Below are 13,276 nucleotides of genomic sequence, written 5' to 3'. Positions count from 1 at the left end.
TTAAGAATTCTCCCTCTTACCAGGACACTTTCATTTTAAAAACTAAGAAAAAAGCCCCAGCCAGAGAGGCTTTGAATAACCAGCAAAACCTAGCAGAAACCTCTTTTTCAAAGTTCAGAAAAAAATATTAAAGGATTATAGTAGCAGAGCAAGTACCAAATTTTTTAAAAAGCAACTTAAAAAAAGTAAAATTTAATGGTATCCTGGCTGGTTCTTTCTCCAGCCGTCGCCAGCTAAGTGTGGAGCCTACCATAGCACCAGCATGGATCTCTGGTCCCAGTTCCTGGGGGAGCAAAGGGATTCTCATGCATGTACTGGGTATTTGCATGTCTGGCTCCATCTGTCTGGTCCTGCCTGGCCTGAGGGCCTCTCTGTTCTAGAACTTGTTCTGGGTGTACTGGGTGTACAAGGTGGCTCACTGAGTTCTACAGAACGTTGTGGGAGAGCAGTCAAGTCATACTGCCTGTGGCAAGGGGTTGCTGGCTTTGAGGGCATACAATGCAGTCTCCAGGACCCTGGGGAAACTATTTCCTTGGGATGAGGGGACATTTCTATCCAAGCTAAAGGGGAATTCCTAGGGTCACATGTGGGCATGCTCAATATAAGAGATAGGAGAGAAGAACTCAGCTGAGGCCTCTCTGCTTTGGCCTGCAGCTATTCTCCAAACTCATTTAATGAATAAACCCTGAAGGAGAGCACTTGAACAGGTTGCTCTGCAAAGAGCTTTCTTTTCCTGTTCTTCTTCTTTTGGTTAATTACTGATATTCAAGGAAGGCTCTGCCATAACACTAGCTGGCTACAAGCTTAAGGAACAGATGACTCCGTCTAAATTCCAGCAGTTACTCATTAAAATATCGTAATGTCCAAGTTTCAACAAAAGATTACAAAGCATACAAAGAAACAGGAATTGATGGCCCAGCTGAAAAAGGAGATTAATGCATTAGAAAACATCATTAAGAGGATCAGACCTGGGGCATTCAGACAAAGATTTAAAAAATAATAAAAAAAAAAAGGTCCAAAATATGCTAAAAGATTTAAAGCATATTTAAAGCATAGAAAAAGATCTAAAGGAAATTAGGAAAATGATAGAAAAAACACAAAGAGAAAATCAACAGAGAGATGATAATTGTGAAAAGCAGCCAAACAGAACAGAAGACCATAGTAACAGAAACTGAAAATTCCAAGAGGTTCAACAGCAGTTTGGGACTGGCAGAAGAAAGAATCTGTGAATTTGAAGACTACCGAAATCATCCAGTCTGGGGAGTAGAAAGAATGAAGAAAGTGAACAAAGCTGAGGAATTCTGTGGGACACCATGACGCATACCAAATATAGGCATTAAGGGAATCCCAGAGAAGAAGAAAGAGAAAGGGGTAGAGAGACTATTAAAAGAAACTATGGCTGAAAACTTCTCAAATTGAATGAAAGACATGAATATACACATCCAAGATGCTCAACATACTTCAAACAGGAGACACCCAGATAGACCCACAATGTGTCATGTTATAATTAAACTGTTAAATACCAAAGATAAAGAGAGAATTCTAAAAGCTGCACAAAAGAAGCCACATGTCATACACAAGGGAGTCTCATTACGATTGTGTTGGTGTCTCACTGGAAAACAAGGAGGTTAGAAAGCAGTGGGATGACAATTTTTTTAAAGTGCTGAAAACAAGAAGTTGCCAACCAAGAATTCTATACCTGGCAAAACTGTCTTTCAAGAAATAAGGGAGGAAAAAAAAATAAGGGAGGAATTAAGACACTCCCAGACAAATAAAACCTGAGGAGTTTTGTCATCACTAGAATGGCCTACAAGAAATGCTAAAGGGAGCTCTGGCATTCAAAGGAAATGGCACTAGACAATTGACTGATGCTGTGTGAAGAATCAAACATCTCTGGTAAAGATAATGACATGGGTAACTATTAATACCAGTATTATATTTTTGATTTGTAATTCCATTTTTCACTTCTTGCAAGATGTAAAAGGCAAAAAAAAATGAAAAAAAAATAGGTAATCACAAACCAATGGTTTTGGACTCTGAATGCATAATTATGCAATCTGTGACAAGAACTCCACAGAGGTGGGAGACAGAGGGGTGTAGGAACACAGTTGATGTATGTTATTGAAGTTAAGTTAGTATCGAAGCAAGTGAGATTGTTATAGATTTAAGATGTCAAATTAATGCCCCATGGTTACCACAAAGAAAATATCAAAGAATATGCAAACTCCTAAAGACAGAAAGTAGAGTACAAGTTATCAGGTATTGGAGTGGGGGGGGGGGCAGAGGCAATGGGAGCTTATGCAAAATGAGTGTAGAGTTTTGTTTGCGATACAGGGAAATTCTAGTAATGGGTGGTGGTGTGGGCACCAGAGCGTTGTGAATCTGATTAATCCCACTGAATGGTGTTCTTTGGAGGGACTGGGATGGGAAGATTTATATTCTATACAGGTTCCACAATTTTAAAAAAAGAGACAATAAAGAGATAATGACAATTAAGCGTAAAAAAGGTACTGTGTGGGATCTAAGAATGGAGGGGAAAAGGCTCACAAGGGCATTACTGGAACATAAGGAAAAAATTGAAATATAGAATATAGAATGCAAGCTCTATATCCATGTTAAATTTTTTCAACTTGGTGACTCTGCTTAAAGTGACTGCATGGGTACACGTCCTTGTACATAGGAAATGTGCACGGAAGCATTATGTGTGCAAAGAGTATGATGTGTACAAACTGCGCTCACATTCAGAAAATATATAGATGGACGGATAGTAGTTAGCTAGCCTGATGGATGGTATGATACAGCCAAGGTGGAAAAGCAGAATTTGTGGAACAGGGTGTCTGTGGGCGTTTGTGTGTGGGTGTGCATATGGGAGGAGTATTGGAAATTCTTTTGTGGGGTTTGAACTGCTTTTGGATCTGTCCTGAAATTTTGAAATTATTTCAAAATAAAGAGTATACATTTTTTTAAAAAAAGCAAAACATCATGCAGCGAATTAATATAATTACTTTCTGGGGGATACTCAAAACTCCAGATGGTTCCTGGATTCAAGGAAAAGAGCAGAAAAAACATCCTATTATTTCCTTTGAAAAGAAATGTAAACAGTTAGTAAGTGTCCACTCTTCATTTCTCTTATTATTATAATTTTTTATATGGGTAGGCAGTGCGAAGTGAACCTGGCTCTCTGGCATGGCAGGTGAGAATTCTGCTACTGAGCTACCATCGCACCGCCCTTCCCTTATTAATTTTTAAAATATAAATATTTATAAAGCACGTACTTGGGCAGTAGAGACACAGAAGGAAAGTGGATAGACAAAAATCCTTGGCCTCATGGATTTAAGAGTCTAGAGGGAGGAGACAGATAATGAACATGATAAGTAACATATATCAGGCTAAATAGTAATAAGTGCTAAGGAGAAAAATAAATCAGGGAAGAGCAAATGGTAGCATGATTGTGGAATACTGTAATTTAAATTGGGGTGCCAGGGTGGTCCTCACTGAGAGGGAGGAGAGGGACAACCCGTTAGAATATTTGTGCAAAAAATGTTCCAGATAGAGGGAACTGCAAGTGAGAAGGTCCTGAGTGAGGGACCTTACCAGCATGTTTTTGGAAGAGGGGAATAACAAGGAGGGCAGAGTGGCTAGACACAGGTGAGAGTAGGTGAGGTCAGAGAGCCTTAAGGGCAGATAATCCAGGGCCTATAGGTCTTCGGGAAGTTCCTGATATTACATGACATCAATCTCTGAATTTTTTGAATCATGCATCTGTGTTCACAGATGCCAAAATGAAGACTGGACTGGGGTAAGTTTGAGGACATTGATAAAAAAAACTACAAAGGTTGAAATAGTGAAATGACTGAAAACATCAGTTGTATGGGAGCATGCAATTAACTGCATAGTAAGCATAGACTATTTGAAAATGTAACTGGAGAACCGACCAAGTAAGAGATTTTTTTATTCATTAATTCAGGAACCATGCATGCTACGTGTTCCAGGGACAGCAAGGCACAATTTCTCATTTCCAGGAACTCAGTCTTTCAAGAGACACATTAGTAAGACAATATATAGAGTGGTCGAGAGATGAGATAGCAACAAAGTCAGTGGAATATAAAATATGGGCTGATACAATCCAAGAAACCTTTTCAAGAAGGCCAGAGAAGTCCACATGAAGGCTAAACTTTAGGGAGGGAAAAATAAAGAATGGTGAAAGAGAAGGAAGAACAGCACATTCAAACATGTGAATTAGAAATGGGCAAAACTGTGTGGGCAATGACATGCACACTATGCTGGCTTGGATGGAAAATCTGCATAAGGAAGTTTTAACCTCTAGGGAAAGGAGCTCCATTACGGTTTTAAGCCAGGAATGATACGGCATGTAGAATAGCTTACATAGAGAAAACATTTGAGGGACACAAAGAAGTATTTGCAACAATTCACATGTGAACTGGGGAAGTGGTTGGAATGTCTAGCATGAAAATGGAGAGGTGTAGACAACTACTCAAGCTACTTCAAAAGAATAGCCAGAACTTTGTGACTGGCTGGGAGTTTACATGTACATTTTGAATGACTTTAAAGACTGTCACTAAGAAAAGAAGGGTAAATTTTGAGAAATAAATAAGGACATTAAAAAAAAGGGATCCAATTTGAACATTCTCAAGTTCAGTGGTTTGGCAAACATTCAGAAATGTCACAGAAGGAAAGAAGGATCATATGAGAAAAAGATCAGGAGAGGTCAATGCTAAAAATAAAAATTGGCTAATGGTAAGTTGGCAAAATTGGTTTTCCTCCTTTTTCTGTTTCATTGAGCCAACACAATTTCTCAATGGGTTATAAATAGAATGACTATTTCACTAATCATCCAAATTGGGACAATTTTGAGAATGAAAGGGAAGCTATTAATAATTACACTGAGACAACAGGCATAAATCTAAGACTGTCCAGAGCAAACAAGGATGTATGGACTTCAGTTTATAAGTTTTATCTTACTTTTAAAGGGTGAAAAGTGACCATATCATATTTTTATTATTACTCTTGGTTTTTGCAAAGGAGCACAATGATTCAATTAGTCTCATTTCATTGTGATTTGAGACCAGTGCCTTTTCTAGCAAAGGATCCAGTTTTAGACATCTAAAAAAATGAAACAATTTTAATGAAGTAGGCTATGCAATTTAACTCCTCTGTATTACCTGTTTTGAAGCTCCTGGCATGGCTAAAGTGTAGAGGTTCTATGTGGACGGGTGAAACACGTAAAACTCTGGGTTGGCATTAGAATCTCTGGTGCCAGGTCCCAGCTACAGCAGTATTTGAGTTGTCTCTGAGAATGGGAATTGGGTCAATTCCCTGGCAGAGTGCATACACAGTATATGTGGCATGTGTGTGCAGGGGGGCAGATAGAGGAGCTTTCTATATCCTGTAGCTACAATTTGTTTTGTAGTTATTTTGCCTTTGCTGCATGTATAGGTTAAGGACATAACAAAATTGACATTCAAAACTAAGAGGAATTGGGGGAGGGGTGAGGGATATGCATCCTGGTATGTTTCAGGTTGAAAGGTATTAAAATACAATTAAAAGTGCTAACCAAACCTATCATTTTTCAGACTAGACATTGTTATCTTCATTTATGAAAATGTTACCATGGTGACTCCTCAAGGAAGGGAGCCAATTCTGGGAGAACTGAATAAATGTAAGGATTAGGTTTTCTAATACAGTGAGGACCTCGCCCCCATCCCCCTTCTCCCCCCAGACCCCTTCCCTACCCCCATACCCCCTCCCCCAGCTCAGGTGCTTCACATTTCTCCTGGTGTAGAGGGCAACAAAATGTGTTTTGGTATCTTTCCCTGACCTCACTTTGGAAATAATTAGTGTGCCTCATGTCATCTATCTATTGTGTTTTTCCTAGTGTCAGTTATTTTAAGTCTCCTCAGATAAATATTCCAACAATTTATTTTTGAGAAAAATTTGATTCTGCAAAGAATGCAAACTCTCATGTACTCTGTCCTCAGAAAAGAATATTTTTCTGTATATTCATTAGTTTAAGATTAAAAAAATTAGAAGTTGCTATAATTTATTTACAAAATTTATAGCATCAAAATCACATATTAGGGCAGTGTGACGGTGGCTCAGGGGCAGAGTTCTCGCCTGCTATGCTGGAGACTTGGGTTTGATTCCCGGTGTCTGCCCATGCAAAAAAATCAACACATTAAAGATTAAATGGACAATTTCTATGGTTCTCAGATAAAAAGGCACAAAAGCAAGAGAAGGAAGGTGCAAAGATAAGCCGGTATTTTATTTTTTCAAGTGGACTTAGGCATAAAAACAAATCAGATTTTGGTAAAATGAGATGGTTAACAAATTATTGAGAGTAATATCTGACCAGGATTCTACAAGACATAAACACTACCAGTGAAGACAACAAATACAGAAAAGAAAGATTCCAAATGAATCCTTTCAGCCATACATAGCAACCTAACTGAAGGTCACAGTCAGAAGAGAGAGAACAAGAAGCATTCTCAATTCTAGCCATAAAGCTGCCATTGTGGGGATGTTGGGATCAATAGAGAACAAAGTTTAAGGTTTGCTATAAGCTTGCTTTCTTTAATGCACATTGGTGCTTCACCAAAATCTTATAAACAGCTACAGTTATTTCCCCTTCTTTAGGCAAACAGAATCTTTTTCCATTATTTGCTTTCAAGTCTTCTTTCTTACAGTCATAATTTGTATCAAACTTTTACTTGCTTGACATTTTTGTAAGGGCATAAAGTGTTACAAAGGAGTTGAAGCTTGCTTTGCACTTTCCCTGATCCCATTTCTCTCCCTCTTCTCGGAAACAGAGATAATCATTATCTTGAAGTTTTCAAAAATTTGTAAATCTTTGCTACATTTTATAGTAGTAAATAAGATATGGTAATAAGTTATGGATTATTATAACTTTTCATAAATGTTATAGCACTCAGGATTATTTGGTGGCTTGCCTTTTCTACTACGCACCATCATGTGTTCTAGAGGTATCTTTTGCTTTGTTACTTGTGGTTTTTTTTTTTGATGCTACTTTTAGATGTAAAATTTATAACCTATCATTATAAAATAGGAGTGTTTCTCTTAGGACAAGTATCATTTATCTGTTTCTTTTGTATTTTTAATACCACTGGCATTATCACCCAGATTATTGCTATTTGTGGATTAAGGTATTGCTTTTGACAACCATAGAACAAAATACTAGACACTTACAAGGGACTCGAGTATAAATTGTTTAAGTTGTCCTGAAATTTGTCATTTTCAATCTAAGATCATTTTATAGGCCAATGATATCCTCACTACGTCAATATGAATTCCAAAATGCCAAGTTTTTCTCACCTGAACAGTTTCAGACTTTATTATATATTTGTTGGCTTTGAAAATACTGAGGCAAATGCAAGTAACCACTTCAAATATTAAAGAGTGATATGTGTGTATAAAATCTGGGGAAAACAGATCTCCGATGATTTGCTTAATACCATTCATCTGCTCGGCAGTGCTAAATAAACTCTTCTGAAAGCTTCCTGTGCTATATTTAAACACTTTGTTCATGGAAATCCCACTAAGGAAAGAAAAACTGCAATAATTTTACGGTAATCCTGAATATATTTCATACTTAAGCTTGAGGTGAAATTTAATAACAAAGTGAAAATACAGCCAGAAATAAAAATGAACTTCAACAGGGAAATTTGCTGGGTAGGAACCAGGCACACAAAGTGTGCAACAAATAAAGCATAAAACAATTGAAACCACAGTGAATCACCAGGAAACAAGAGTAAGCAAATTTTAAGCAAGTGTGATACTAGCATCCGTAAAGAGGCATCACAAAGTAATTATCATATTATAAGGTACACTGACTAGACACTGTGATCTGACCTGCTCTGGGTCAGAGAGCTCAGAGATGGCTCATCGGAACTCCTGAAGCTGCTGCTGAGAAGAAAATCCTGCCAGATACCTGGTAAGAGCTGCTTGAATCAGAAGCATGCACATCTGCACCCCATCTGGAAGGACTTTGATTTTAATGTATTAAATAAATACATAAAAGTCCTTCAGAAATGAACTGTGGTAACCCATCTATGATGTCATGACACTATGACTGAATGAGTCATAGATTTCTTGGAATGCCTGTGCTAGAGTTGTTCTCAGTATTTGCCCTAAGGAAATGGTCAAATACCTAGGGTCAAAGGCTCCATGGCATAATCTCATCAGATAAGAAATGCTTAGCCTTAACACTGGGTGAGATGTAGGTTGGAGAAGGTAATGGTTATAAAGACTAACTGAATCAGAAGTTGATGGATGGTTTGGTTCTGAAAAGGGCACAGATACTTTCTAGGAACCACACTGAAATCATCCTCAAATGAAATGAATCACTGTGGGCCTGGGGAAAAATCAACTGATCAGTTCTATGTACTCTATCAAAATCTTTGACCACTTTCAATAAATTACATTGTATGAGGCATGTATAAAGATGGTTCTCATTTTCACTGCACCCAAAGGAAAATATTTTTCTTTAACAATAAGAATATTTTATAGGTAATTCTTACCAAAACATAGTAAAAAAAATCTCACCGCTTTCAAAAGTAGACTGCTAACGAAAGGAGGATTTTTTTTTTTCTAAGTACACTGTATATCTGATTTAATTCCCATCTCATCTGTCTCAGTCTGTGAGTAAACACAATGTATGGGATCTGGAAATCACTCATAGTCTTAATTGGATACCCGGCTACGGGAAGAAGCTACCAAGCAGGTTTGAGAAGTTAGCGGAATGACAAAAATATTCCTACATGGTAAAATACATGAAGAATAATCTTTTTTGTGATTTTACAAAAGAAAAATCTTACTGGGCTCCCCTCTTCTTCCATATCTAATTTCTCTCACTGAAAGGTTTGGAAAAACCTTTCTTTCCTTCTATCTCAAAAGTGATGACATCTTACCCTGCAGGGGCAAAGGAGGATCCATAGACCCTAGGCTATCACCTGATAGTGCATCATCTATCAAAGGGAAGGTCAAGCAAATAATTCCTATAATTACACGAAGATATGTTTGTATAATATACTTACACACACTCTATAATCTGCTTAAGTAACTATTATATGTGGTCCTATATACAGTAGGTGTAAAAATTTGTAAATTATAGCAAGGTTAGAACCATTCAAAATTTTCTGCCAAAAACATCCTTGCAATCATGAAATCATCCTTGACCAAATAGGGAATGTCTTATTAAAAAATTCATCCAAATACCTATTTGTGGGAAGAAAACTTTTTAATGAAAGCTTTTTATCAACTTCCTTCAGAAAAATATATTTGGGTGTTTGAGACACTTTAGTACAGTGAAGGAGATCATTTGTAGTTATATATGTGTGCATATGTAAATATTTTAGGAAGTGTTTTACATGCAAAAAAGCACAAGAATAATAAAATAAACACCTAGAAACCATAATTGAGAATTGTTCACATCACTTTGCTTCCTTTCTTGTAAATAAGATAAAACATTACGGAAATATTTTAAATCCTTTTCATTTTTAAATCTCCAGTCTACTAGAACCAAGCTCCACAACAGCTGCAATTTTTCCATTTGTTTTCCAGTAAATAGCACGTATTCAATAAATGAAAGCCTGATTGTCTCCTCTCCCTTCCTAAAGATACAAGAATTCAGTATATTTTCTTTTAGCACCTTTTTAAAAATACTTTTACCCGTATAACTTCCAAACATGGAACTGTGTTGAGTTAATACCACCAAGGAATTTCTTTATCAACTTTTTCCAAATTCCGGCTTAGAATATTATCAGTTCTTACAAAACTCTATAGACTGCCCATGCCTTGACTCTTCTAAATAGTCCTGGTTTTCTTCATTTTGCATAAAATATTGTCTTGAAGGAGGTAAAGTAACTATAAGAATTAAGGAAATGGAAAAAGAAATAAAAAAGAGAGCTGTCAATCTAAAAAAGACAAAGTAGTATTAATGCCTATTGCATGTGTGTTGTGAGACAATGCAATGAGCAATTATTTGCTGACATTGGAAATAAGTATCAAATAAGCAGAGTAAAAACTCTAGACTGGAATTTGAATGGAAAGTACTAGTTTAATTTAGTATATGTTTTTAAAAATAAATAATCTTCTACATCTGGTCTCTGAAAAGGCCTAGAAATCAGAGCTAACTTAGCACCAATAAGCATCCCTGGTATGCAGAATGTTGTTTCAAAATACCATCCCTCTTTTGGCAAAGATGCTAAGGCTCATTAGAGAAATGGCTGATTTCGGTTCTGGACAAGGAATATATTAGATGCCTAGAGCATAAAAAAAAAAAAAAAAAGCTATCAGCGCTACTCAAGGCATGTGAAAAAGGTTAATTATCACTTGAAAAAATGCCCACTGGCACAGATTTAGCATCACAAATGAAAATTACAATGGATACACATCCAAATCACTTAAAATAATTACCACATATTAAAATTGTAAATTCATGAGTTCAGAATTATACTTACAAAAACAAATCTTAACACTCACATGCTAGGTAATCAAATCTTTTTTCTTTTTAAACTGGTAATATAAGCAGAGTCAAGTATTTATCCTGCTGACCTACTTTAACATAACTGAATAGTTGATGAAGGCAAGAGTCTTCTTAGAGAAAGTCTTGTCAAATATTAAATCTAAATATAATGAACCTTCTAGATACAAACAGCAACTTACAGTTTGACAAGGAATAGCAAAATCTAGTCTGTGGGAAACTGGGAAAAATGATCTGGTGTCTTTTTTTTTTTAAATATAACAACAAACTCTGGTGTCTTTTTAAGGATTGCAAAGTAAAAAGAAGGTGGAAATTATAAATTAAAAGGAACCAACTGAGGTTATTTTGATCATATTCTTGAAAATAAACGGTAAAAAAATAATTTATGAGACAACTGGGGAAATTTCAATAATGCCTGAATATTCAATGATATTAAAGAATTGTGATTAAATTAGGTGAGGCGACATTAATTTTTTTTAAAGAAAAAGCTTATCTTTTAAATGGTTATCTCTTCAATAAGAAATATTTGTTTGTATTATTTAAAATAATCTGGGGGACAAGAGAAAGCAGGTAGGAGGATAGATGAAACAATATTAGCAAAAGTTGATAAACATTTAAGCAGAGTCACTGGTGCATGGGAGTTCATTGTACTCTTTTCACTGACTTATATATGTTTAAGATTAAAACAATAAACACATTAAAATAAAAGGCTAAGAAGATATTGAAAAATCTGCAAAATCCTTAAAGGCCTCACTAGGATAAAGATAGTTTTACCTCAAATATCAAAGCATTTTAGCACATCACGTTAACATTTAAATGAAGAGAAAAATGATGCTACTTTATAATACAGAGAATGTATTGCATAATACAGAGAATATATAATACAGAGAATGACCCACCATGACTGAAATAGTATTTTCTAATGATGACTCCAAATCATGAGTATCTTAAACCTAATGCCTTACAAAATGAATTGAAATAAAAAGCATCTTCATTAAGTAGTAAACAAATGGGTGTTTTAGAGGCAGGCACCCAGCATAATGGAATGTGCACATCATAAGATTTAATGTGAAAATCTCTTCCTGCCTCCTTATTTTCAATAAGCCTTAAGCGAGGAATTAGGCTTTCAATGATACCATCTATTTCTGCTTAGGGGTAAAACAGTTTCTATAATGGTATGAAGACTTACCAATGAATATTCATAATTTTTTAAATGAATGATTTTGTATTTTGTAGTACATCTATATCCCTTCCCACCACAAAGCCTAGTTAAAAATTTGCTGGCTTGTGACACAAGCAAAACATAAGTAGAGCAGGGGCCTTTGTTAACAAAGCAGGTAAATTCCGCTGCTTGCTTGGATACCAGCTGTGTGCTAATTATTTTTGTGATTGCCTAGATTACCAATTATTACAAGGCTGGAAATGCCCTTTCGAGTTTCTGGAAGAATGTGTCTGCATGTTGACTGAGGGGTGCTCCTGAGAGAGACTAAGCCTTTTTCTGAGATGCTCTAGGCCGAGTCCTGCCGGATGCAAAGTAAGAAATGGCAGCACAGGCAAATGTGTGAGAGCCGTTTCTGAGAGTTAGGATGGAGGGCACCTCTGGGGATGTGGAGCAAAAGTATTCTCTGGTCTGGGGGTGCTCTCCAGAATCTGTTCACATGTCCAAGTGGCATCTTTTAGTTTGGTGTCTATTGGTACTAGCATGCCCATTACATACGAGCCAGCCCCACCTCTCAACAGACTTGAGTGATATACTGGCAAGGCTTTCCATTTAGTGCATCTATATTTAGGTAGAAGAAATAATGGAATTAAAGCACAGTCTCCAGGCCTAACAGATGAATCAGATCACTGCCTGATCAATGAAGGCACAAAAGAGGATCCCCCAAGTGTTCTCAAAATCTGAAAATGAGTTTAGCATGGGAAATTTGGTTGCAATGAAGCCTTTCTTTTTTCTTTAAACATGACTTTATTTTGTGTCCTTGAGGTAGTCAATAATCCAAAATATATAAATATAAAATTAAAAGCTCAGTGGTTGCTCTCTTTCATTAAGACTGGATGGGCATTATATAGAAAATGCAGAAAACCTACCTGAAGACTGCAAGGGTCAGAGACCACAGCACTAATGGTTTCCTCAGCTCAAACTTTGCCCGTTTGTTCATTAGGTGCCGACCACCAAATATAAGGGCAGCATACAGCGCAGAAAAGAGAAACGATTTCTTCCTTTAAACAAACAAATACACAAAAAGTCATGAAATATGAATCTCCAAGCAATTAATTTCATTGATCAAAACACATCAAATTTCAAACCAGTTCCCCTCTTTGGAAGCACTGAAAACATGTGTTCCCTTCTCTGCAGACAGAGTGCTCAGTCCATTTGGCAACATGCCATCGTGTTGAAACCTCTGTTGACAAATTAGCTTATCCAGCAGAATTAATCAACACATTAAGCATCATGTCAGGGTGGGTGCTTTATTTTCAGGCTCTATGACTCGAAACATTTCAACAATATAGCACTGACGTGCAAAGAAACTGCCTCATCTCTCACTGAGAAAATTGCTTTTATTATTTCAGAGTTTGTTGAACCAATTTTGAAACAAGAAGTGAAAAATAATTTTCATTGGACATGAAATAGTTGGTAACAGGGAAAATTAAATCCTTTAAAACCTCAACTTACTAATATAGTCTAATGAGAAGATGACATTGGAATAATAAATGATGATTTAAAATTGAAACACAAGCTCTCCCACAATGGATTCC

General features: G+C 36.4%; 1 protein-coding gene across 5 annotated transcripts in view; it reads right to left on the bottom strand.

Annotated features, from left to right (window-relative positions):
- Positions 1–13,276, bottom strand: part of ELOVL6 (ELOVL fatty acid elongase 6) — a 161,497-nt gene that overhangs the window by 56,786 nt on the left and 91,435 nt on the right. For all 5 annotated transcript variants that reach the window (XM_077142547.1, XM_077142545.1, XM_077142546.1 and 2 more), the window contains one exon: positions 12,608–12,739. In XM_077142547.1, the coding sequence (XP_076998662.1) occupies positions 12,608–12,739 (132 nt within the window). The remainder of the gene's footprint in view (positions 1–12,607; positions 12,740–13,276) is intronic.

This window comes from Tamandua tetradactyla, chromosome 24 (assembly GCF_023851605.1).
Source record: "Tamandua tetradactyla isolate mTamTet1 chromosome 24, mTamTet1.pri, whole genome shotgun sequence".
Lineage (NCBI taxonomy): Eukaryota > Metazoa > Chordata > Mammalia > Pilosa > Myrmecophagidae > Tamandua > Tamandua tetradactyla.
The sequence above is the reverse complement of the archived record's forward strand: the minus strand, read 5'-3'. Positions and strand labels throughout refer to the sequence as shown.